The sequence below is a fragment of the Calonectris borealis genome, chromosome 8 (assembly GCF_964195595.1).
Source record: "Calonectris borealis chromosome 8, bCalBor7.hap1.2, whole genome shotgun sequence".
Lineage (NCBI taxonomy): Eukaryota > Metazoa > Chordata > Aves > Procellariiformes > Procellariidae > Calonectris > Calonectris borealis.
In genome coordinates, this window is record NC_134319.1 from 29,229,927 (window position 1) to 29,255,266 (window position 25,340).

The 25,340-nt window shown below is 39.9% G+C and overlaps 1 protein-coding gene across 5 annotated transcripts in view; it reads right to left on the bottom strand.

Moving 5' to 3' along the window:
- MTA1 (metastasis associated 1) overlaps positions 1-25,340 on the bottom strand; it is an 87,206-nt gene that overhangs the window by 13,924 nt on the left and 47,942 nt on the right. For 3 of the 5 annotated variants that reach the window (XM_075156620.1, XM_075156622.1, XM_075156619.1), the window contains 7 exons: positions 20,460-20,518; positions 13,223-13,338; positions 12,236-12,387; positions 10,372-10,561; positions 9,894-9,983; positions 7,902-8,054; positions 6,799-6,834 (listed from right to left, as the gene is read on the bottom strand). In XM_075156620.1, coding sequence (XP_075012721.1) covers positions 6,799-6,834; positions 7,902-8,054; positions 9,894-9,983; positions 10,372-10,561; positions 12,236-12,387; positions 13,223-13,338; positions 20,460-20,518 — 796 coding nt within the window. Of the gene's footprint in view, positions 1-6,798; positions 6,835-7,901; positions 8,055-9,006; positions 9,984-10,371; positions 10,562-12,235; positions 12,388-13,222; positions 13,339-20,459; positions 20,519-25,340 lie in introns of those variants that run through there. The other 2 variants (XR_012674553.1, XR_012674554.1) reach the window with 2 other exon arrangements.

The following is a 25,340-nucleotide window of genomic DNA, read 5'->3' on the forward strand; positions in this document are numbered from 1 at the left end:
AGTAACAAAAACATCAACAGTACCACAAGCAAGCTAGAAAAAAAATATAAAAATTCATGCATGAATGAGGCTTGATGAACAAGGATTTCACTTCCAAGTTACTGGTTCACTTGAAGTAGTCTCTGTGTGTTGACATATACACACATACAGTTTTTGCAAGCTTAGAAGAATGCTTTAGTACCCCTCTCTCTCTTAAACTGCCAAGTGTGTGTTACTGCTGTGAGCAGATTGAGTGTCCACCTTCTAACAATCAAAGGTTATAAACTTTCAGGAATGCAAGTGCAAAAAGCAGAACAGAGCATAAATTTTACCAAACACCACCTAGACTACGTTTTCTTAAAATTCTGTTGGACATAAAAACAATGTTAAAATTGCAATTTACTTACCTAAGTAAGTTCCTACCAAGATTGGCAAAGGAAAAGGAAAAAAAAGATTTAAGGTTAAAAAAAGGAAAGATTCACATAGTTTAGAATACAGTAGCCCAGCCCCATGCAACAAATACAGAAACACAGACTGTTTTGGTTGTAATGAAACACAGAAGTGATCACAGTTCTCTGTTGGACAGATAAACCTAAGACAACATTAAACAAACAGTAACTCCAAATCAGAGATTCCACAAAGAAGAGCTTTAATTTTGGATGAGTAAGTAGCGGTTTGTTACCCATCTCCTTCCACTAACCCCTGCACATGAACCTCGTTGGATTTGGACAGTACTTCCCAAAATGCTTGGTCTAACAGTTCACATTAATTTGCTTCACAGTACCTCACAGACGATGTGTTTGTTAATGCAAAGCTGTACCTTCTGCCAAGGGTACTTCAAGGACCCTGCTAATACTTTCTGGGCAGTGACATCCAACTACAATGAGTCAGTAGCTACCCTTGAACAAGTATGTTGAGAATGGAGGGCCGCTATCCATCCTGGTGTTGGGTCAATCAATACTATCCACCACATTCCTAAAAGAGCATCACGGTATATTCTGTCTGGCTGCAACACACTAAGTGGTTAAAAAAAGAGGCAACAAAACCATGCACCTCACTGTTTTAGGATTTGCTGATGCAAGCTATGTAAACTAGAAACGACTGAATTATTCACTGTTCTTAGAATTGGGAGTATTACACATCATATATGTATATGTGTGTGTGTATATATATATGATATGTATCACAAATGTAGATGCCACTTAATTACAAGTTCAGGCTTTATACCATCAGAGGCATTTGCAATTCTGCCCTTGCATTGTTATGCATCCATTTCCTCTCATATTAATTACACCTGTTCCCTACCATGCCTTGGGATATGCACTCTCCTCTCACTCACATCAACATTTACATCTTACTCCATGCCATCCCTCATAAATGAAATGGTTTCCACTAGCTGATCCATAGAGCATGATGCCCATCTCCTGATTGCACTTCCAGATCTTTGTCCATAACACCAAAAGAAACTAATCACAGTATCACGGCTAAGCAGAAGGCAAGTGAAAAAAGTTTCACTTAACATCTGAATACAAAATCCTAAGTACAATTCTCAAAATAATCTGTACTTTTGGCATATAATCTAAAGCAAGGAAGTTGCACAGGCACACGGTTCTTGGGGTCTCCAAAAAGCATTTCAAGCAACTTGTCATTCTTACCAGCTGTGCTGCTGCTGGCAAGAAATAGTCATTCCTTTATGAAGCACTGAACATTTTCTCTCTTGACACTAGTCAGCATTACTCTGGTCCGGATATCAACAGCTAAAGCCAGGACTTTTACCCAGTACTCCATGTATCACATTATTCATTAAAGGGACAATACTTCCTGCTATTTACAGTCATTCCTGGATGGGCAGTTCCCTTTGGCTGGTTATCCTCGACTTTGGAAGGGCAGCCAGGGCCACTGTTGATAAAGGCAGAATTTTAATGCAACTTACGCATACAGGTTAAATCCAAATTTTCTGCAAGGTCTAAGTCAGCCAGAAAAAAACTTTGAGATAAGTCTGGTCACCTCCATAGCTGATGCTAGGGAACTTCCTTATACTCCCACCTCGATAGATGTTTTTGATCAAGAACAGTATTTCCACTTTCATGCTCATCTCTTGATAATTAAACTAATGCCATGCTAGGCTGATGAATGCTTCCAGTTCTAGGAGTTCATTCACATTTCCCCAAAAGGAGGTGAGAAACAATGAACCAGAACACATTAAAACATTCCATTTTGGTTTAGAAATCCCCAGCAGCAGAAGCAAGGTATTCCAACAGTTAATTAACCTCACTCAAAAATTTGCAGCTTGTTTCCAGCCAAAGTTTTTCTGCTGTACCTTCTGGCTACTGCAGCTCATTATTCCACTCCTGGCTAGACTAAAAAGCCCTCTATTATTACACTTCTGCTGCTCCTGTCAGCAGAGACAAACATCTACAACTTCCACTTTGATAAAAGCATTTTCCATTATACAGTGCGTTTTCCAGTCCCTTCACCGTTTTCATGGCTCTTCTATAAACCCTCTCCAATTTTCAGCATATGATCTGCTACCATTTTATCAATGCAAGTTTGTTGCTGGGAAAAGCCTTCCCTTTATTTCAGCTACCCATTCATGTTCTCTCTCTTTCTGCCAATTTTAGAGTGCATGTGATGACCCTGAAAAACAAATTTGATTAGATGAAAGCTAACATGGTGTAAAAGAGAGAGGGAAAGAAAAAAAAAAAATCTAACAATGCTCCCTCCCTTCCCCCAGTAGGAATTTGCATAGACAAGAATCACACAGACCCCATAGTGGATAACCGTAAGGAAAAAAGTAAACAGGGTCCAGAACATAAAACATCCTCTGTACGTCTCTAGAGGAAGTTTCATGGCAAATATTGTCAGCCAAGCTCCAGATCATTAATGAAAAAGCAATAAACTAATAAATTTTTAACATCTCACTGTATTCGACAGCTTATGAGACTCCATGTACTTTTCATGCTCCAAAAATAGGAATCTGCAGGAGTTTATCCATGCCAACTTAATGCTGAAGGAGAGCTGGGAAGGCCACTATGCCTAATGACGCCTCCAATGCGATTTAAAGGAGAAGAGGAAAACAAAACAGATGAAAGGACTACACCCTTCTTATGAAATAGAGTGGAGGGAGAGAAGAGAGATGAGATTAAAAATATTTTCCTGTTCTTGGAATTCAAGCACCAGTTGAAACTCTAGGTGCCTGGCCAGACAAATCATATTCAAAGCTTGAAAAAGTTCAGCTCTCCAGGGTTAAGCAGGGTTGATTCAGAAAAATAAAAGTTAAAGATACTTAGCTGGAGTTACAGTAGCAAGAGAAAAAACAAACAAGTAAACAACAAAATTCCAAAGGAAAAATCTGAAGTACTCTTACGAGGTTCAGCAATTTCTAACATTTCCATAATTAGTTTTAACTACTTCTGGCCACAGCCCGCTAACAACAGTCTCCTTTCTTTTTCCTCCTTGATATCTCACCGCCAAGGTTCCCCTTTTCCCAGCCTTTCCTTGCTTCCCATTACTACCTCTCTTCACACAGTTCAACCTGACCAACCCACATCCACACATAGACTAGGTGGTCTTCCATCTCCAACCGCCCCACCCTCACTCATCATTCGGGCACATTTAGGAGCGGTGTTTGCACTTACCAGGAACTTCATTGATTAACTTTCCTGAGGGCTGAATTCTAGCTACCAACCACCCATCGTCCCAAATACCAAGGGGTAGTAGAGCCCCAGACGAAAATCTTCCAGCAGTGCTGCCTTAAGGAACACCCAAAAACCTACACGAACCGTTCAATTTTCAGCAATGTTAAACAGCCCAATGCTAAATGAAGGCAAGTGCCATGGGAATTTAAATGCCTTAGAAACCTGGCCACCGACACATACATGTATAAACATGGATCTTAATGCTTTACACTAAGCAAAAATACTAGCTGCTAATTGGCTCATTCCCTGCAAAGCAATCTCTTGATTTTATATTGCTTTAAGATCTGGCCGTGAAGAAAGCCTTACAAACTCATCACATGCTATCAGCTCACCAACCAGCCATTATTTACGGCATACGTACTTCCCCCACAAGTTTGGAAGTAATAGCCCAGCACCAAAAAGACTTTCATCACCAGCAAAGAGACCTCAGATAAAGCCCACCATACTAGCCGTCCACTGTCATATATCAGAGACTTTGACACAGTCACCTGTCCAAACCATACGATATCTTCCAGGTGCCACCAACACAGCACATGAGCAGGAAACAAAAATCCCTGGATAATTCATATAACATTGCAGTAAGTTAACATCTTCTTGAAAACTATTTCAACATAGGTGGACAAAGTGTCTCCCTGCACTTAAATTTGTGCAGAAAGAGTATTTCCAGTCTCCTCGTTCAGTTGTCTTAACACCAGCTTTTCTTTGCAGTATACTCCTACAATGACCTAAACCAGCCAGTATGCCGCCACGTATCACTAAGGGGAGAGGAAAAACATAAAAATAACAACCCCCCCCCCACCACAATTTCCGATAATATCTATAGGAGCTATGTAAATGAAGCATCTGACTGGTTACAACAATTCAGTTTTACTCTCATTAATCTTTTTCTTCTATTTTAGGTCAGTTATACTAAAAAAAAAAAATCAGTCACTCTGGATAGATGGGTTTATTTCAGTCCTTTCATACTAACTCATTGGCTCCTAAATTCTGGTCACAAGGCTTCATCACTCTCGCTGCCATTCACCCCTTCTTCACAACGGTTCCAACTTGTGCTCTTCCTCTCCTCTGATGTCCTCCTCTCCCTTCCCACCAGCAGCCCCCCAAACTAGTAAGCCTGTATGACGCCATCCAGAGCCAAGAAGAAGACTCAAAACTATGTTCCCAGTTCTGGCACGGCACAGGAAACCAGCATTAGCCATACCCAGAGCCAGCAAAGCTTACCAGCTCACACGCAAGGCAACTGGGAACCTGTGCTAACTGGCACTGGCACACAAACTGGCTCCAGGCCAGAAATAGATCCACTGAACTTCCACCATCTGTTTCCCGGTGCCCAGCAGATCTTGATCCAAATTCTTTAAACCTTGTTTCCTTACAGGTGGTTCCCTTCCCTCTCTGTCTCAGCAAAGCTTCCAGCAACCCAGGGTCAGAAAATATTCCAAATGTCAAAACTGCAGCATGACAAACATCTTCCATTCACAAATAAATCTCAACCAACAAGTTTAAGCTGAACAGCTCACAAGAATATCCAGTTAACACTCACTACCCCAGCAGGTAAACAGATTCTGGGACTGATTTGTACTCTGCTACCCGGCAAATACTACAAATACTACCCCAAGTATTTCAGTGGCTGGCTGAGAACAGACCGAGCAGATAAAGCAGCAAGTGCTCGGTGAGAGCCGGCCCCTGCACAACTACACACATATGCTTCAGAGAAACACATATTCTGAGCAGCCGAACAGGTACTTCACCAAAATCTTCTTTTGGCAAACCGCTCCAGCAACAGTTATGACTGAAATGTATCTAATCAAATATGTATACCAGCAGACAGATGTTTTAAAACACTAAAACAAGAATCCTCCATTTCCAGTAAGTAAACCATCTGAAGTTATCAAATCCAGTGCTCTACGCAGAAAGAGCCTGAGGGAAGGGTCAGTTGTTCTTCCACTTCCCTCCTTTGGGCCACAACATCTCAGAGCTTCAGAATCGTGTCATCTGCTGAGTGACTCAGCAGTCCCCTTTGCTGATGAGGACATTTAGAAGGGAGCAGCAGACATGCCCATAATCAGGTCGTCACTAGGAGCTGTGGAAATTCAGTGAGCTACTCCGCATCTCCATCCCTCATTACTGGACAAAGCTTCCAAGGAAGCCAAACTGACCAAGGCAGCAGGATTTTGTTATTCTTCCCAAAACACAGAAGTTAAAAAGCACATTAAAAACTCAGCAACCCAACATCAAGGTATAAATTCCCAAAGAGAGCAAGACAGTAGAACGACCACTGTCCTCATTCTTATTGTATTCTCCACATGCACTTATATATGCATGCATATAAATATTTGTAACAGTCGTCCACTGTCTCAGCCATTAAACACAAAGCTTAACATCAGGGCATGCAGTGTGGGCCATTTCATGGTAATATGTAAGCTTAAGTTTTTGTGTTTGCCTGTCTCACGATGATATTTGTATATCCTAACTATTCAAAATTGGTCTGTTCTATTGAATTTGGTTAAGTGACATTGTATGTACGTTTCCTGCATTATCACAAACTAAAACTTCTGAGGTCTATTCAGTAGTCAGAACAGATTAATTTTTAACCTGTGGAAATTTTGAAAACCAGTTATACTGTAAATAGAGAAAACACAGTCTCTCACTGGGGAGACTGTCCACTCACAGTGGAAAATATAGAGGCTTGAATTTGGGACTCGATGTGAATACCGTCTTCCATTTCTTTTGGTCGATGTGAATTTAAAGTAGTTCAGGACGCATGAAACTTGGATTTCTTAAAAGTCAAACAGTGAAACAACACCTAGTTTCAAACCAACCATCACAGCTTTCAGCAGCTTCACAAAACTGCTAGAAAACTGTCCTGTCAACTTGAGGAATTGGTAATCAATTCTGAACATAGCACTTCATGTCTTCAGTACGGTTGTACGACTTGTCATCTGCATGTGAAAAGCCTGGAAGGTGAGCAGCACAACCATGGGTGGAAATGGTTACCCAAGGAACACTTAGACATCAACACAGAAGGTGCACACAGACTCATTAGCCACAAAGCAGACAAGCCAGCAGATGAAACTAAAAATCACTCTCCTAGCATAAGCTGAGCGCAGCTTCAAGGTCTTACCCCTGCTAGGCATCAACAGGCGCTTCTTCATGTTGCCTGATAGAGCACAAGTGAACAGAAAAGAGAAAAACATGACATCAGCAACCTGAACAGCAGCAGTTTAAAAAGTTCTTAATGTTAAAACACAAACAGTAAGATATCAAATTTTTGTGATTATATTTTAGTTAAGCCACATATAAAGTTAAAATAAAGGTAAAAGTGAGAAAGATTCTCTGTATCTCCCTCCCTGCTCAGAGTCACCATTAAAACAGCTGTTCCTTTCTCCTGTTAAGAAGAGCTACCCTCCATGTTCTTACTCCCGTTAAGACCATTTGAACAGACCTTTTTATCCTCATCTGAGAAAAAGACTGCACTTTCTCTTCCCCGACACTCTCAGGCAAGAGCAACTCTTCAGAACAAGAGCCCTGGAGTCCGTGCCAGGAACATCCTACATCTATCTCCCACTTCAAACACCTTCCCCTTGCCTTTCATTCTTGAGGAGATGAAGCCCAAACTCCACTGCACAGAGGTGCTCAGTGACAGGGCCAACAAAAGCGAATGCTCTGGTTCTGCGCAAGGCAGGAGCAGGTTTATGCCACGCCAGATCTGGCACATCTGCCTCCCTCAGCTAAGCAGCAGCCTGCCTCTCTCAGTGGCAGGCAGCCTCTGGTAGCTTTGCGGAAAGCCAGGTGATCCACACGTTACAAAGTCACCTGGGAACCGCACAGCTACTACCTACAGGTTAAAAAAGCTGTAAACCTCAAAAGAAAAAGGAAACATCACTGGAAAAAGCTATTAAGGTTTTTTTCATACTACTCATTTAAAAATTGAAAGGAAGTTTCTCCTTCACTACCCTATTTGCAAGGTTGGTCAAGCTAGGCTGAGTTCCACTAGCACAGTAGCTTTATGTGCGTGCACCACCCAGGCAGTACACATCGTGTGTCTCACCCAGAAGGAGAAATGGGACAAGCGACTTCTACAAAAGGAAAAAATTAACCTCCCTCAAGAATAAGAAACTTGGAATTTATATAAAGGACTACAGTTTTCATAATCTCCTTGTATACTGAAAGGACAGAAGAAAAAAACCTATATCGACAATATACATTTTGCAGAAAAATATTTACCATCCATTCCATTGTGTTGTTCATAACTTCTTTTTCCCAGGATAGTTGGGGACCCATTATTAATGACAGGCGTAAACTTAGCAGGAGTCAGATTGTTGAGAGAACTGGACAAGCTCTTTGCAGGATCTGGTTTCGGAGGACAGGGATGAGACTCTGTTGTAAAACAGCAAGGTGGGGTTTTCTTTTATTAGTGAAGATACTGGAATTATAAATCTGAAAACAGCCTGCAAACTTCCAAGGTGACCAAGTATACCTCCCCTTATACACAAACTATCTCAGTCAATAATTTTGACTGGAGATTGCTTTTTATATAAAGCATTTTAAGTACGTTTAGGAATTCACCTCTACTGAAGATGTTAAAACCAATGTCATAATATTATCCTAAAATAAGAATTGATAACAAAAGCTACACTCCAACAATCTGGGATCATTTTCGGGGTGGTCTATAGTAAAAGCCATCTTTGGGCAGTCATGCAACACCCCTAAACTCTGCGGAAATTACAACTTTGCCAGTTTTGCAAGGTTTGTAAAAAATACAATTTCTAAGCTGGCCAAACAAGTGAGGATTCAAAGCACCACCATAAAGAACACACAGAGCCTGAATTCAAACTTTTGGCCACAGCAGAGATCAAGCACACGCTGTTCAACTGAAAAGATTTTGAGAAAGTTACAAGCAACAGCAAATGGGAGCTTCAACCAAGTTTTTCTCTCACAGCCCCAACGGCCAAGTTACATACAACTTAAAGCATATTGAGCACGACACCTCCAAAAATACATTCTCGCCAGTCCATCAGCCTCTCTCCATTTCTTTCACTCCCTTCTCCCAGCTCAACAGTCAAATGGAGACCCTGACACAGCACTAATGAAATCTCAAAATCTACTGCTACATTCTGTACAACTATTAAAAGCAGGATTTTATCCAACAGCAAAACTTCTCCCTTTCTCTCCCTTCTCTCCAAAGGTTTCTCAATCTGTGTATCTCATCAATATACAGCAGAAGTGCAACACTCAACAGAGAAGCAGTAAATATTTAATAAACCCTGAGCCTTACAATATTTAATTAACAAAAACAAAGAAACACAAAATCAACTCCAGTGTTTCTTACCAGAGTAAAAAGGCAATCAATTTCCTTGTTAACGTGGAAGCCTTCAAAGTACCACTGTCCAAGCTAGCTTTCTGTGGTTAGACCCACATTAGACTGCTGTAACAACCTGAGACATGTCTTCAGGGTATCTCTAGCAACTGGCAGCACTAGGGAAAATGATTTTGCATTCATTTGGAGTCAGAGCTGGCATGTCACGTAGCTGGCCTCTTCCAGCACCTAAAACTTACACCAAGGTCTTGGACAGAGCTACTCAGTAGCCCCACAGATCAGCTGATGAGGCCCAAGTCCTTAAGAAAACCGTAAAAAAAAACCCCGAAAAAAAAAAGAAGAAAGTAAAGAATGGAAATACAGTCTCCTTGTCTAGCTCCAGCACACAACAGCCAGCAATGGATTCACAATCTGTGGGACACAGTGCTGTCCTAAACCCGAGAGGCTTCTTGGAGGACGCAACTGTAGGAACTGCCTCCAGACAGCTCAAAAATTGGAACAACGGGACTGACCAATTGTTCCAAAACATTATGTTTGTGCCTCCATCAGCAGATGATAACTTGTCCCCACATACATCAGAGGCCACAGCAAACACATCCCTCGCTTCACTTGAAAAAGTTTCTGATACAGCTCAGTGAGCCCACAGTGGACTGCTGAGCCACTAGATCTGCCAAATTAAATAGGAAAAGGAAAAAGAACAAGTTCATGGGAGGGTTTTCATGTTTTGTTTTTTAATCCAGAACCAGCATCTAAATGCAGAACTAAATGGAAAAAGAAATGGTTAGCAGAATTAGCTAGTAGGGTTTTTTTGTTTGGTTGAGGGTTTTTGTGTTTGGTGGTGTGTTTTTTTGGTGTGGTGTTTTGTTTTTTTTTTTTTTTTTTTTTTTTTTAATTAATACCTAAATACCGGAGTACTGCTTCTAAAGGCTTTCGAACCACTTGCTTTAATAGCAATGGGTTTTCTGATGCCTCAGGTAAACGTGCTGTGCCTGTAAAACAAAGAAGAATAATTAGAGGGTAAAGACATCTAGATATTATAGTAAAACTAAATGAATAACTCAAGTGTCCCAAAAGAGCTTTCCAATCAAAAGGAATTTTATAGGTTGCAAAAGCATGTCTTGGCAACAGGACACAAATGCAGAAGAATGCTAAATGTAATAGCAAACATGAACATTTTAAAACAAACAACAACTCATGAATTTAAGTTATTTGTCTAGCCTGCGATCAGTTAGAACACTCTGCAAGTATAGCCAGATTTTGTGAAACCACTAGCTACGAGCAAGAGAGCGTCTCAAGAAGTTGCAACTCAAACTTTACAAGAAAGGAATCTCAAAGGGCTCCTTTGCAAGTAGGTGCCCAGCTTCATCACTCACTCACATTCTGCTTTGATTGCTGCGCTGTTAATAGGCAGATAGGGATGTCTCGCAGCATGCCAAGGGCGCAAGATATCTCGACATAAACGTCTGGCAATTCTTGTCAGTTTTGTTGTATGGAGATAGAAAGCTTGTCGTGTCTTCATAGCAAACTTGGGACTCCCACTGTTTCGTACTGGCACACCATGAGGACTCTAGAAAGAAAGGAAAAGAAATATGGTTTCTCAAAAATAATTGTTAGAAAGTATGGTTTTAAACAAGAGAAAGAATATCATATAAAATCACTTTCAACTACTGATTCACAGACATAAGAACAGAAACAGTATTACAGATGAAAATATTTTCAGCCCAGCTATTCCCCTTTTCCCACACCTTACCCATCAACATTTGGAATTTTCTTCCAAAATAGCTTAAAGGATAAAACAAAGATAAACATTTTCTCTTCACAGGGAAGTACTTATTTCTGTGCTATCCCAAGTTTTAAAGCAGGGATCAAAAAGCCAGACCTAAAGAATTTACCTGATGCTATCACATGATTTAGTGCTTACAGAGCCAACAGAAAGACTCTCAAACTTTGGGTGCTTAAAGTTGCTCTGGATATACAATGCAAACACCTTATAAAAAAGCATTTGTAAGAGGGAGACGAAAATCAGAAAGTAACTGTATGGCTAAAATATACATCATAAACTCACTTCCCAAAGCAAACTTAGAGCATGCAACAATGTTTTTGTCTCAAAAGTTGCAAGAATTTGTTTTCATTCTTACTCGGAACTCAATGAATGCATTTTTTACAGAGTTGTCAAGTATTCACTGCATGTAATAAAGAATAATACTGAAAGACGTTTCTCTACTACAGAGAGCAAAAGCAGTATTTCTTCATGAAAAGCAATTACATCAACCAATAAAATAATGAAAGTAGTAGTATCTTGTTATCTCAAACCTGCCCACAGTTGGAAAATAGGAGGAAATTTCAGTTTGGGGAGAACAAGATTTTCCCCTCTCTGACTATTTACATACTTTTTAATTAACAAGAGGCATAAGGCTGATAAAACCTGGCAGTTTTCTCAGCAATTAGGTAGCTTCAGAGGGTAAACAGAAGCCTGAAAAGGACAGAGGTTAAACGAAAGAAATAGAATAGAAAGGGAACAATAGCAAAGACTAGGAGAGAGGAAAGGAATTAATCTAAGACGAACATTCAGTGTGCACTATCCTTCTGTCCATGTTATGCAGCTACTTTTTCCAATCGGCTCAACATACGATGCTTCCAGACTGAACTTCCACCAAATTCAGAAAAATTCTGAGAATTTTGGTTTTTAAGTAAAAGGGGAAAAATTCAACAGAAGCAGCTCATACAATGCTTACTCAAAACCTATCCAAAAGGAAGGAGGATTAAATAGGATGAAGTAGAAAACCAAGATAAGGGATCTCTAAAAAGCCACTAGCTATTTGGGGTATCTAATTTTGAATGTGCCTTGGGAAAGGGAACAGTTTCAGTAAATAATTCCTTTATGGAAAAAAAAGTCCTCTTTCCCCTACAGCAAAAATCATGGAAACCGAATACCAGAAACACTGGCTGGCATTTCAGTTTTTTCCATCTTCATTAAGTTATCCCATGCATCTGATGGCTAGTTTGCTAAACAAATCATGTTTTTTTTTCTCAGGGCAATACTTGGCAACAAATTACTTATAGCTGAAGTTAACATGCCAACTTTTGCAAGACATGAAATACCAAACCCAAGGACAACAATGGAGGCTAAAGGCATTCTTTTTGTTGTTAAATATTTAAGAACAGTGAACAATTAGTTAGATACCATGGCACCTAGCTTTCCAGGCAACAGCACCGAGCAGACTGCTTTGCAGATACCTACCAAATTATTGCGGTTTGGTCCTGGTCTCTCCCCATCTAACCGTGTTGGCATTTTCAAGCCACCGTATTTCTTCCAGTACGTCCAACAGGATGCACAGAGGCGACACTGCATGTTAGGGGGACCCCAAGAATACCACTGGTAAGACTGTGTGGCTAGAGATAACAAAGGTGGAAATTATATATACCCTTAAACAGGATCACTTTTCAGAGCTTATTCTTTTCAGAACCATTACAAAAGAAAACCCACACAAAGACAGTGCAAAGCTCAAACAGACCTTAAAAACCTGATGATGGCTTCACTGTCATCACCACTGTTAAATGTACTTGTGATTTCAGCAGAAATAATTATACATATAAATCCCTTTTAAAACATGAACAGAAAAAAACAACTAGCAGGATGGGAGAATTTCCTGCCAATGAAACTGAAAGCTCTCATTTAGCAAGATTGGTAGACAACAATTTCTGCAGAACATGGGAGAGAGAGAGAGGGAAGATTGTCTTCAGGAACTCCCCATACGTTAATTTTACTAAAAAACGTAAGAAATCTGTGACTTGACTTCTTGTATAGTCCTACATTCCAGCATCTCTAAAGGCTCCCCATAAAGGAGCACAATCATTAGAACTCAGTATATTAATATCAGGCAGCAGACCAAATACAATGATATCACATATTTTGAAATCTACTAAAAAATTACAAAAAAATTGTCAAGTTCACACCTTGGTGATTTAAGTCTTTGCTCTACAGCTACCTGCAATTATGTAGGACATTTACTACCTCCCCCTCTAGGACTTCATAATTTTATTTACAAATATAACACCAGTAACCCAAAAAACCCCTTTGCTTAAATGCTGCTATGTCAAATTCTGTCTCCCCACCCTTCCAAAGCCTTCTCTCCCACCCCCCACCACAACACAGCTTTTACTTTACTGTTTGCAACACAGCATTCACGCTCTCTAAGCACAACTGCCATACTAGCATGTCACTTACTATAACAGCTTTCACAGGCCCGTCCTGCTCCCGTGTTCTGTGCCTGTACTCCAGTACCATTTACCACTCCTGGTTTGACATTATTTACATTGATCTGGTTGGGGTTTGGCTTGTTACTTAAAACACAAAGCAAAAAGGAGGACAAACATTAATTAAGGCACGCAATTTCCGATGTGACTTAAAAAAATACGGCCCAAAATGTTTGAAGATTTAAATTTCGTTCATCATGTGGCTTCCAGAACAAGCTGTACTTACCAGCAATCTGACCTCCATGAACACACTGATTCCAATAATATTTAAATAGTGCGGATAATAAAAATAACTGTAATAATAGTCAGATGCCATAGTCAAGAGTCCAAAACATTTAAAAACAATAAACCAGTGAGGCCAGGTAGGTATCTTCTTCACTATCCCAGACATTCTAATCTAGGTGACAAAAAGATCTTATCTACAGATCTCTCTCAGTCCTCAACATGAGCGGTATTTTACTTAAATCTCCAAAAAGAAGCCTGGGGGAAGGAGCAGAAGAGGTACATGGAGAAAGGTCAACTCCTGCCTTATTCACGGAAAGATAACCCTAGACTGCAGGCACAAAGATTTCCACGCTGTCTCACTGCAAAGGTTTGCATCACGTAGCCACAATTCGCACAAGCACACCCAACTCATGGAACAAAATCTTTGGACATAGCGTCTGCACAGATATTCATGAATATGAGCCTTCTGGCAAGTCTTAAACTATGGTCTGCGCTTCTGCTAAAAAGCATTTAGGTTTCCACTTAATGGAAAAAGTCTGAAAGCTTAACATCCGCAGAGCAAGAAATGCATTGATGGCTGTCACTAATACATTCTAATATAACAACGTCTGAATCACCTCAGCTCATCCCTATACTCTCTTAAAAATGTTGACTCAGGGAAAAAAAAAAGCTACTGGCAGGAGCTGAGAATGGAAGGGCAAACAAAACCTTGGCGTAGAGAGCAGTATGGAATAGTACAAAATCTCTGCAGAGGAAGAGGTGTCAGAGTGGGAAAAGGACACATTCAAAAAAATCCTTGGCATGGGAGGGAACAAGAAGGACAGAGAATCGGTATTGCAGGGACAGGACTTCTGGAGAACGGTGGAAGATGGGAGAAGACACACAAGAAAGTTTCAGAGAAGAATACACAAGGAGCTTATAAAACACGCAAGGACTCCTAGGTGCTGTTAGGAACTCAGCTTATAGAAGCAACAAAAAGCAGGCAGCCTTTGGGGTCAACTTCTGAACATGAGCCCAAATTGTAGTGCCGATTACATTTCCCTCATGTTCTCTTACCTGAATACTGAAGGCAGTGGGCATATTCCTTTTATTTCCAACTAATAAACGCATGATTTGGAATCTACTTATTCAAGCAGAAATATCTTAAAATGGCTTTCTGAAAACACATTTTCTTACACATCAGTTGCACATTGACACAGGAGTCTCAGTGATTTCAGTGACTTTTCACCCTGGGTGGCGCTGCAAAAACAGCATTGTGGGAATATGGCCAAATTAATTTCTTTCTAGTGGGTCATCAATATTAGGTTTCACGTTCTCAGCAATGACCCCTGAAAGCAAAGGAGTTCCAAGTGACTCAATTCTGAAGACAACTGGCCCTTGCAGCTCCAGAACAAACCCAAATGCTACTGGAAAGCTCACACTGCCCTGGAAGCCAGAAGGTCATCCTTCTCCTCATTTGAAAATGTCTGATCAGGCATCGAGAGACAGAGCTCGGTAAAGCCCTATTTCTACAGCGACAAAATGGATTCTGCTGTGAATGGCCTACAAGGACCCCCCCCACGTCACATAAGGAGGTAAGAGAGTATTTGCCCAATCCAAGAAAAACTTCAGATAGCATTCTGATGGTGCTCCTCGCTGTAAAGTTCAGGGCCTTTCTGCAGAAGAGAAAGCTTAGGAGGCTAAGCAGCACAGAAATACTCTAAGTAGTTTGTTCCTTCAGTACACTGAGCAGCCCATATAGAGCCCAAAAGAAGCAGAGAAGAGAAAAAAAATAAAGACATTCAGATTAAGAAGCCTGATTAGGTTTTCTTCTCCTTTTGCTTATTAATTTGCCCGGCTCTTACAAGGATTAAAGTGTTTCGGGGTGCTTATTAGAATGGCACGAATTTCTGATACCACAGATGGCAGGAGATCTGCAGACCCATTTAACAAAGGAAAGTTGAAAGAGGGTACATTCACGCTACCCAGCATTTTGCTCTGGGATGTCACTACAGTAACCTGCTGCAAAAGAACTTTTGCCAATGATTTGCTAGCAGACTCCATGTGCAAACATTACCAAGATGCTGTAAAACACTCCTCACAGATGCACAGTTACAAGCAGTGTTGCTCAATAGACAGAGCAAAAGAACTGAAGTAAAGAAAACGAAGGTTCCACTCCAGGTCTTATGGCTCCACATAAGACATGTTATTTCCCTTCTATACATTTATTTATCCTCTGAAAAATGCAGTAAAGGAGTCTTAAATCTATCAGTAAAGCACACAAAAAGGTTTTGAGTTTTCTGAGCAGCATGCCGGGCAGCCCTGATGTGTCTGGTTGTAAACAATAAGTTGAGAACAAGACTGCATGCGTTGCATGTACATCCAAAATGCTAAGATCACGTGCAGAAAGGAGGGTGATGGCCTGACTCCGTCATCCTCTCTACAACCCTTCCCAAAACTGTATTTCAAATGCAAGTGAAAGGGATGCAGGGGTGAAAGCTGATCACCAAATCAAGCTGATCACAAAATTGTCACGCTGTAGTTGTGACAGTAACTTCACTTCAGGATTTTGGAACAGTACAATTAATGTGGCTGCAGCAAGCACCAGGAAGCGTCCTGCTCCAAAGCTGAGGTCAAGTTTCACAGTGGCAGTAACAAAATTTAGGCAGCTAATGTCTTCATCATATGAGAAGCAAAAAGCTCTTAACTGTTGATGATGTGTTAATTAAACTTGTTTGGTATCACCAAAGCCTGCTACAGCTTTTAACAAGAGAATTAGGTGAATAACTGGATGAATCATTAGGCAATTAATGAAGCTGAAGTGAAAGATGCAAATAAGGTACTGAGAATACTGATGGTGCAGTAAACTATCATTTCCAGTTCTTACATCAAGAATGGAAGTCTTTTAAATGGGTTTCAATTGCGCTGGAGCAGTCAGTTATGCTAGAACAGGGATCACAAGGTGCAGACTTCTGGGCTGTATTCTGTGGGAGATCAGTCTCAACTAAAGAGATTGAGGTGATAAAGCACATGCAGAAAGAAGGTACTGGAAGCCAGCCATCATGGACTGAAGCCCCTGCCCAAAAAACCCAACCTGAAGATAACCCTGAGCCACGCAGAACACTGAAATCCCTTCACTATATGACTGGCTAGCATTTCACCCACAGCACAGTGATAAAATTTGAGTTATTAAAAATAACTATAAACTTAACACAATCAATGAATGTTTCCTGTTATTCAGGAAACCATAGTGGTGCTAAATGCAACAGAACAATTAAGAAATTAAGCCTCAGAAATAAGAACAATTTTTAAATCTCTGTAAGGAACATTTATGCCATTTACCTCTAGGTGTATAACACAAGTGTCTGGATTCCTTATCCAGACAACAGAGAGGTGAGCTCTCATCACAGGCTACCGTAAATACCCACTTCTAAGAACAGGTCTAATGACTGCTAAACAATGCTTTTTGAAAATAAGAAGCTTTCTCCGATAAAATGTTGAAGATTGCCATTTCAACTAGCACAGCTACAAAAGAAAGGACAGCATTACACCTTTGCGTTTTCCATGCTACAGCGGACCTCTGCACAATTAAACAGGGAAGGAAAAAGGTCTTGCTCCTCAGGCAGAGGACAACCAACCAACAGACAAAGAAATTATCTTCAGCTTGTTAAGCAGTTGCCCCTTGTAGTCATCCAAAGCTTTGACCTATTCCTCCAGTTTCCCTATTCGCTTAAAAGAAGAGGCAGGGCAGGGAGAATAGTATTTCCCTACTTTACAAGTATTTGCAAGGCAGCCTTTGCAGCTTATCAAAGTGCTTTGAGATTCTCAGATAAAGTACTGTAATTAGAATGTATTAATTTACATTTACAGATGTAAATTTAAAATTTACATTTTACATCAATACATTTTAGAGACTGGGCATTGTATGGTGCACTTCATTCTTTCCTTTCTGTTCTTACCCCTTGTGATATCACTTCAATCAAAGCAAAAGAGACAAAAACCACACAAAATTGTATGTCTTGGCCTTCATGATTTGCAGATGTCCTAATCCCAAAAAGCACCAGCTACAGAACCAGACCGTCATCAAAAAGAAGCAAGTAATTAGTACATACTAAGCCCGTAAGATTAGTAAAACCAGAATACGACTTCCACCACAGCCTGAAGAATATGTTTGAGTACACACTAGAAGGAGAAAGAGACTGAGACTACATCTGCAAGAAGAAAGCTCTCCAAGCGCCGCATTCACGCTGGTGGATACAGGATGAAGCGTGTAAGAACATGGAATCTCTTTGTGCATTCAGGCTTCTGCTACTCCTTTATTTAACACCACTCCCACTGACAGAGAAATTGCTACAGAAAACAACTAAAAGATTTTTTTCAGTATTTCCTGAATGCAGAATTCAACTGCTTTTATACTTTTTCCTTTCACCAGGACAGCACATTAGTGCTTTTCAACCTAAGGGATGCATTACAAAGCCATGCACACAAACATTGGGTTCAGTCACATCAACTACAGATGTCGGTCCCAAAACCAGGGCTGTTCCTGGAAGGAGCACAGAAATGTTTGTCCAATATCTAGGACAGAAATGTTTTTCCAAAATGTAGGACGTTGGTTTAGGACTTGATAACCTCACATCAATTACCTGTATGACCCTCCATGCTTTAGTTACCCACATTATAAATCTGGGGCACAGTCTCATGTTAAAAATATCAACCCTAAAGCTTCACATAGAGCTGTTATTTCTCACTGTATAATATGTATGTGACATGAGAAATAACCTTTGAAGACAGCTTCTATTGTTTTTCTTATTATTTTCCTCCCCTCCCTAGATTTTCCTATTAACATCACAGGAACAAATGAGAGTCCTATCCGTGGAAGATAGCCAGAAACAAACAAACAAACAAACAAAAAAAATTGTTTGAATCTGATATCCTCTGGGGTCTCTCTTTGCAAACAATTTTACACCAGTTGTTGTTAGAATAGGTTTCACTCAATCAGCTGATATGCTTCTGCATAGGTCTTGTGACAGCCTACATCAAGTAATTTATTTTCGAGGTGACAAGTGGATCATTATGGTTCAAGCCTCAAAACAGGAATGGGCTCAGTAACACGATAAGGACAAATCAATAACATTGATATTTAGATCCCTACACCATGTATTGCTATTACAAGCCAAGAATGTAATTTTCTTCTAGGTCACAAGATAATGTAGATGCAATACATACCCTATGTGCCAGACCTTGTACTGAAACTTGAGAAGAAATAATCAAAAAATCTTAGAAATACTTGATTGTTGCCGCATTTGGAGGTATTAATAAAAAAAAAAAAAAACAGCAGACGCATTCATGTGGGATTAAATAAGTCATGCAGGCAATTGCTACTTTTCCTGATACACATGAAAGGATATTGAAGGAGGAGGAAAATTTGACACCCATTTTATCAATTAAACAACATGTAAGTTAAGGCATAACGCTCACAAAATCAACTGTGACTGGACATCAAAGCCAGAGACAAAAATAACAACCACACTGGTAGACAGAAGTCTTTTCCTGAAGTAGAGAGGTTAAGTTGCTGATTTGATTATATTCTCTAGATAGCAACAAGAATTATCTTGCTGAGATACAGTGTTCAGAGATAAGATACCACTCCCGACAGCCATTATCAAATGAGCACCATAACCTTTCAAATACAAAGCCCCACCTACATACATTATAATCCAAGAGCAACAGCAAGGCTCTCTCGTCTGCAATATCCTTTCCCATCCGCAGTCTAAATTACATTGGCTTTTGCTTTACAAGCTTATCACATTGTGAATTCATGTTTAGTTTGATGTCCAGTGTCCCCCTGCAGAGTAATACCATCCACAAAAAGCAACATTAGACCTCATTTGTATTAAATTCACCTGAGAGATACCGCCATATTTCAAAGCAAAAAAAAGAAATCAGGGATCCTCTATTTTCACAAGAAATAAGGGACTGTCTTGCAAGCTAAATATGTAAAACTTAGTTTTGCCGTAAGTAACAGAACACGATAGAAGTTCATAAATATTTGAAAGGAGATAGCATAAAAGAGTAAAGGAGTTATTTGAGATAATACACATGGGAACATACTTGGAAGTGAAAGTTGAAAAGAGAAAGGACGGGAGATTTAGAGTTTCAGACTATAACAACTGTTGACTGGGTTATGCAGAGGAAATGCAAGAGAAGGAACACGTTTTACTAAGAATTTATATTTATATATATACACACATATTATATATCATTATATGTTAATTTTAATATAGTTCTATATATAAATTTTTATATATATAAACTACATTAGGAAACAACCACACATTGGTGATCCACTGATGACAAAAATTAATAAAAACAGATATATTATTGAGTAGTTAATTAGCTACCCTTTTGTTCATGACCCTGCTGACCTCCTACCAAGTCCCCAACTCCCAGTCCATATAAAAATAAAAATTAGAAGATAAGTAACAGTTGCTTCTGGATGGGAACATTATACAGGATGAAGGAAATGAGCAACATGACAGCACAGCATCCTAACCAGGAAAGCCCCAAAGGGAAAGTCCTCAGCTGCCCATGGAGGAAATACCCTGTGTTCCAGAAGTAGAAGGTCAGCGTGTGGGAACAGCTTTGTCTTTTACACACTCATAACCAGCAGCATAAGCATACTGGGAGGACTGCTGCTTTGTTCTAGACAGCTTTGAAATACCAGAGCTATCGTATTTTCTTCCACAGGGCTCCTAGCTGTTCATTAGCAACAGGGTGGTTAGCATTAACTCAGCTAAAATACAAAGGAATTTAAGCCTATTCAAGCATCAGCAGAAGGTTCGTTATATTGGTAACGTAATTTAATAGTTCTCTGACATGTTTGTTCAACTATGTCTCTCATTATGTAATTAAAGCAAATACATAATACTGGCAGGCCATAGAAACTGCTACACCAGACCCTCTACAATGAAATAGAAAACAAAAGAATACAAAAAGATACTTACTAGTTGGGTATATACACTTGTTTTAGCTTGCTTTCTGCTTCTGCTGCTTTCAATCGTTTCTTTAAAAAGAAAAGAAAAAAGAAAAACGTTAGAATAGAAAGAAAATAAGGACTATTTTACCTGCGAGTCAAGTAACACACCTGTAAAAACTTTAGCGCTTATTAACAAATAATGGAGTTTTCCTTTCACTGAGCAGCTACCACAAAATCCTTTTCCAACAGGAAAATACCCACTGAAAACAATTGCGGGCATCAAATGACTACGTACACAGCTTTTCAAAAAAGTCAAAGAGATGACAATCTACTATTTGTAAGGACAAACATTTCATTCCCATTCACTTCAACAAAAATTCATGCATTGTTCCTCCCACAACCCTTTTTTTTTTCATGCAGAGGAAGATCTGACATACCAGTCTGTGTCCATTCTCCATGATAATATTCACCAATTGAATGATAACAGGTATAGTAATGCACCCTCTCCGTCATATTTCCTCAACAGCTGAACCAATTCAAAGAGTTTGAACGAAGATTTTTTTGTTGATAGTCCTCATTTTTGAAGACTGAGTGACATGGGAGACCTTTTTTAGAAGTTAAAAAGGCCAAGAGCTCAACTCAGAACCGATGCAGAATTACCCAATAGATTTTTTAATTATGGTATGTCATCACTTCTGACTAAACATCAGCCATGGGCAACCTGTACATTCACACCTTCTAAAGGTAAGCAGCTCTAGGTACACAAACACTATGCATTTTTCCACCTTTCAGACAAAAAGGAAATAAACCCCAGGCATATGTGCGAATCTCAGGGGACAGGTAGCAAAGAACAAGGGGGTAGAAAGGGGAGAAGCTAACTAGACCAAACCACCAGCCCCTAATGAAAAAGACCATTGCCAGGAGATATTAAGGAACATAACAGAGATGAGTTTAAGGGAAAACACATACAAGAAGCAGACTTCCAGAGCATGGGGACACATGTTTAGAAGTACACACCATTTGTCTCTTTACATAGCCCTACTTCAGTAAAACCATCCATTAACTTCTGTCCACATTTCTGGAGTAAATGGATTACAGGATCCTTTCAATGGGATGTACGGAGTAAATTCCCCCAGAATAGCACTGTTCCTTTTTTTTTTCAGCTACAGTTGTGAACTTGCTGATAGCCCACAAGAACATGGCAGAGGTAGGCAATTAGCATGAGCTTTACTAACTGGCCAAGAATTCCCTTTATAACTCAAACCTTCACACCATTTAAAAAGTAAAAGAGACATTCTGAGGTTCAAGTTTTCTCTTTATTACATAAGCTAAATTAATTTAGGGTGAACCTCTGGAGGCCTCTAGTCCAACCTCCTGCTCAAAGCCGGGCCCACGCCAACATCCATGCCGGTAAGAGCGGCCTGCATAAAGCCGCAACCATGTTTTCCAGGCAAACCAGCAGCATGGTGATAGAGACAAACAGATTAGCTTAACATTTTCTATGCAGCAGCCTCAAGGCACAGTCTATGAAAATAATTGTAAAGGTAAAGTCAGTATCTTCATAGACACAGGAAGCACCAGAAAAGGTGATAAAATTGAAGAGAGTGTAACTGAGGAACTGGACAAACATAAAAATCCTTTTCACAGGGACACGATGGACACACGTAGAAACAGTGAAGTAAAAGTTGCCCATAAGCATAAAGCTTGCTTTGATCAGAGGGACAGTCTTAAGCAACAGTTTTTCATTTGACAGCCTGACAGTTCCTCACCAAAGCTCTCTAGACTCCTAAAGAATTCCCCTCTTACCTTTTCCTGCAAATAAAAGTCAACCTATCTTAGAAATCAAAGAATGAAGTTGTCAGACAAGAGAACAAGGATTGAGAAAACAGAACTTCTAAAATTTATCCAGACTACGGATACACCTTCACAGAGCTGCATCCAAAAGCCGACTTCTTTCTGCTGATGTAGGCAAGTTTCCCAAATGGCTTCTGTTAAATCTCATCTAGGACAAGGACAGCTACCTGAAAATTGTCTTCAAGAAAACCCAAATGAAGATTTTGTGGAGACGATCCTTATCAATCCCACAGACTTGGGGGAATCAATAACACACATTGTACTGGCAATCGGTGACGGAACTAAAAAGGTTTTCCCTCTGAATACAAACCACAAATTCAAAGTTGAACATTTTCCAAACCCCCTGCTCAAGTCCTTTTATGTTAAGAAACCAAAGCATCCACGATAAGCCTCAAAAAGTGCTGTGACAATGGTTCTCCAACAGCATCAGAAACCCTCCTCTATCTTCCAGAGAGACGCTACCCAAAAAAAAAAAAAAATCATCCTTCAACAAAATCCACTCTCTCAGGTACATTTCTGCTCCTGAACTGAAAGTTGTTCCACCCACAGCCTGGACTGAAAAACAGATCTTCTCTCCCCAGGCACACACTACCACGGGCAGTTAGGCCAGCAGACGAACAGCCACAGAGTCATACTCTCCCCAGGAATTACAAGGAAGTCCAACATCAGATACTGATAAACAGCTTAAAATACTGCTTGATGAACTTTGTACAGGAATCGTATTTCCTTGGGATCCATGCAGGAAATTCAGGGAACTTCCACTGGTAGAGAACTGCTGTGTTTTTCGGGTTTGTTTTGGTTTTCTTTTTCAATTTCCAGTAGATTTCTAGGTTATGGGGGGGAAAAGCTGCAGTTTTCTTGACAAAAGCTCCCAAGGGGACTATCTAGAGTCATTACGTTATGACAGTTTTGGAAATCTATGAATGGAAAAAGCTTCACGCAAGCACAATGCATTACATTACCAGCAGCTGAAATATTCTACTATACACGATGTAAAGTCATTTGCCTTGGAGACATGGTTAATTTAGGGCATTAAGCAACATTTTAGTAAACTGGTGATGAATGTTAACCTCACACCACAGATTTTCCTTGTGATTGATGACCACGGTGTGAGCTCTGAGCTAACAACTGCTCTAATTCATCTGGACCTAGCAATATCCTCCTCTCCTACAGCTAGCTGCCTGGGGATCAGCACAGAGCATGACGTACAGCATACACCTTTATTACAAACTAGTATACCAGGAAAATTGAAGGTTTTTAGAAGGTACCACAATGTACTGACTAAGAGGAGGCTGGTTTTGCACTAAGTACTTGCGGCTGTGGACAATCAATAGACCAGATATGATGAGGTTCCTATGTTCTGACAGTGACTGATACCAGAAGGTACAAAAGAAAGGTGCCTGAAATGTAGTCATGCACAATTCTGGAATAATCCCTTCACAGAGAAAGTGCTTTGCTAGGTCCTTTGCCAGTTATTAATTGATTTGTGCCTGAAGCGTATTTACGCTATAAATTCTTAATGTTGTCTGATGTAGTTACGAATGTCCTCATCCACAAAAAAACCCTGAACATTTGTAACTTTTTCTAGTAGTTTGGCCTAAATGCAATCTTTTGACGTTGAGTTATTTATATATGCACATCTTAAGTATATCCTCTTATTTACCTCATCATATTTTCCCCATCTATAAAAGGGAGATATTACCAACTTGTCTATCCCAGAGGGACCAAAGGATTAAATTACTAAGCACTGTACATTTGAGTTGGTGCAAACATCTGTCCTTTATATATCCTCTCCCTAGATTTAACATCTTTCATTCTACCCACTGAGCTTGAAAGAGTTTTATAATATGTGACGTATGAGAGCAAATGTTTGTGGTCATTTTCTAAGGCGTGAACATTTATGAAGAGGAAATAACAGAAGAAATCCAGGAATGCAGAGGATATTTCAAGGTCCTCAACACAAGAGTCAGGTTGGTAGACTTGGTGTTTGGGCACGCCTCAAACATCCTCAAATATTAAGCCTTTATTAGTTGATGATGAGGAAGATAGTCTCTAAATCGCATTTTCTGGATTTAGAGAACTTTCACACTGCTTATTCTTTTTCAAAACTCTGAACAACACAAGTGCTGCTGGGAGGCATGAGAGATGGGACAGAAAAGGTAATTAGTCCATGGTGCATTTGGGAGAAGTGTTTCCAGCTGCTTGTGCTCCAGCAACACATCTCAGCACTGATGTGTGGCACCTACGGTCTCTGTCACTTGCTTGCCAGAACTGCCATAGTTCCATGTTATGTAGGCTTAAGAGGAGGTGTTTGGGGATAAAACGTCCTACGTATGCAGAAAAACATTTCTTTGATGTTATTTCTATTTTGCTAGCACACAGTACTTTATGAAGGCTAGTACATTAAGATGTCACTCTCAGCTCTTGGCTAGGTACAAAGAAGGTTTGCTTTCCTTAATAAAGATGTCTTCTATCTACATCAAGATTTACCCAGAGCTCCCTCTTTTAAGGTCCCTACCTCATGTAGTCAGATACAATGGCCCTTCCACTTTCTCTGGTATCTTCTCAACACTATGCATACCTTAAAACTGATTTTCTCTGTCTCTTCCTCCTACACTTTTCTAATGGCACTGCCACATAACAAACAGAACAGTACAAATTCATAATATTTGATCTTCCTCTTGAAGTTACATGCTCCTCAAGCACAAACAAAAATGCAAGAAATAAATTAAAGCCTTCAACTTTCAGAAAGCACATGACTAATTCAGTCATCTGCTACTGCCACGTCCTGAGCTCTTCTCAGCTGCATCTCAACAGCTGGAAAGTGTTATGTTTTAAAGTTTCCTGGACTTCCCCTCATGATATGCAAAACAGCAGAAGCATTTAAAGATCTTTAAAAAGATAATTACCCTGGAATTCACAACTACCTAAGAACTCAACCTTTACTTTGAATGAAAATGTAGGCATACCCAAACATCATATGAACTCTTGAAGACTGGGGGAAGCCACCAAACAGCAGTTACTCAGTGGATGCCATTTCAAACCCTTCTGAATC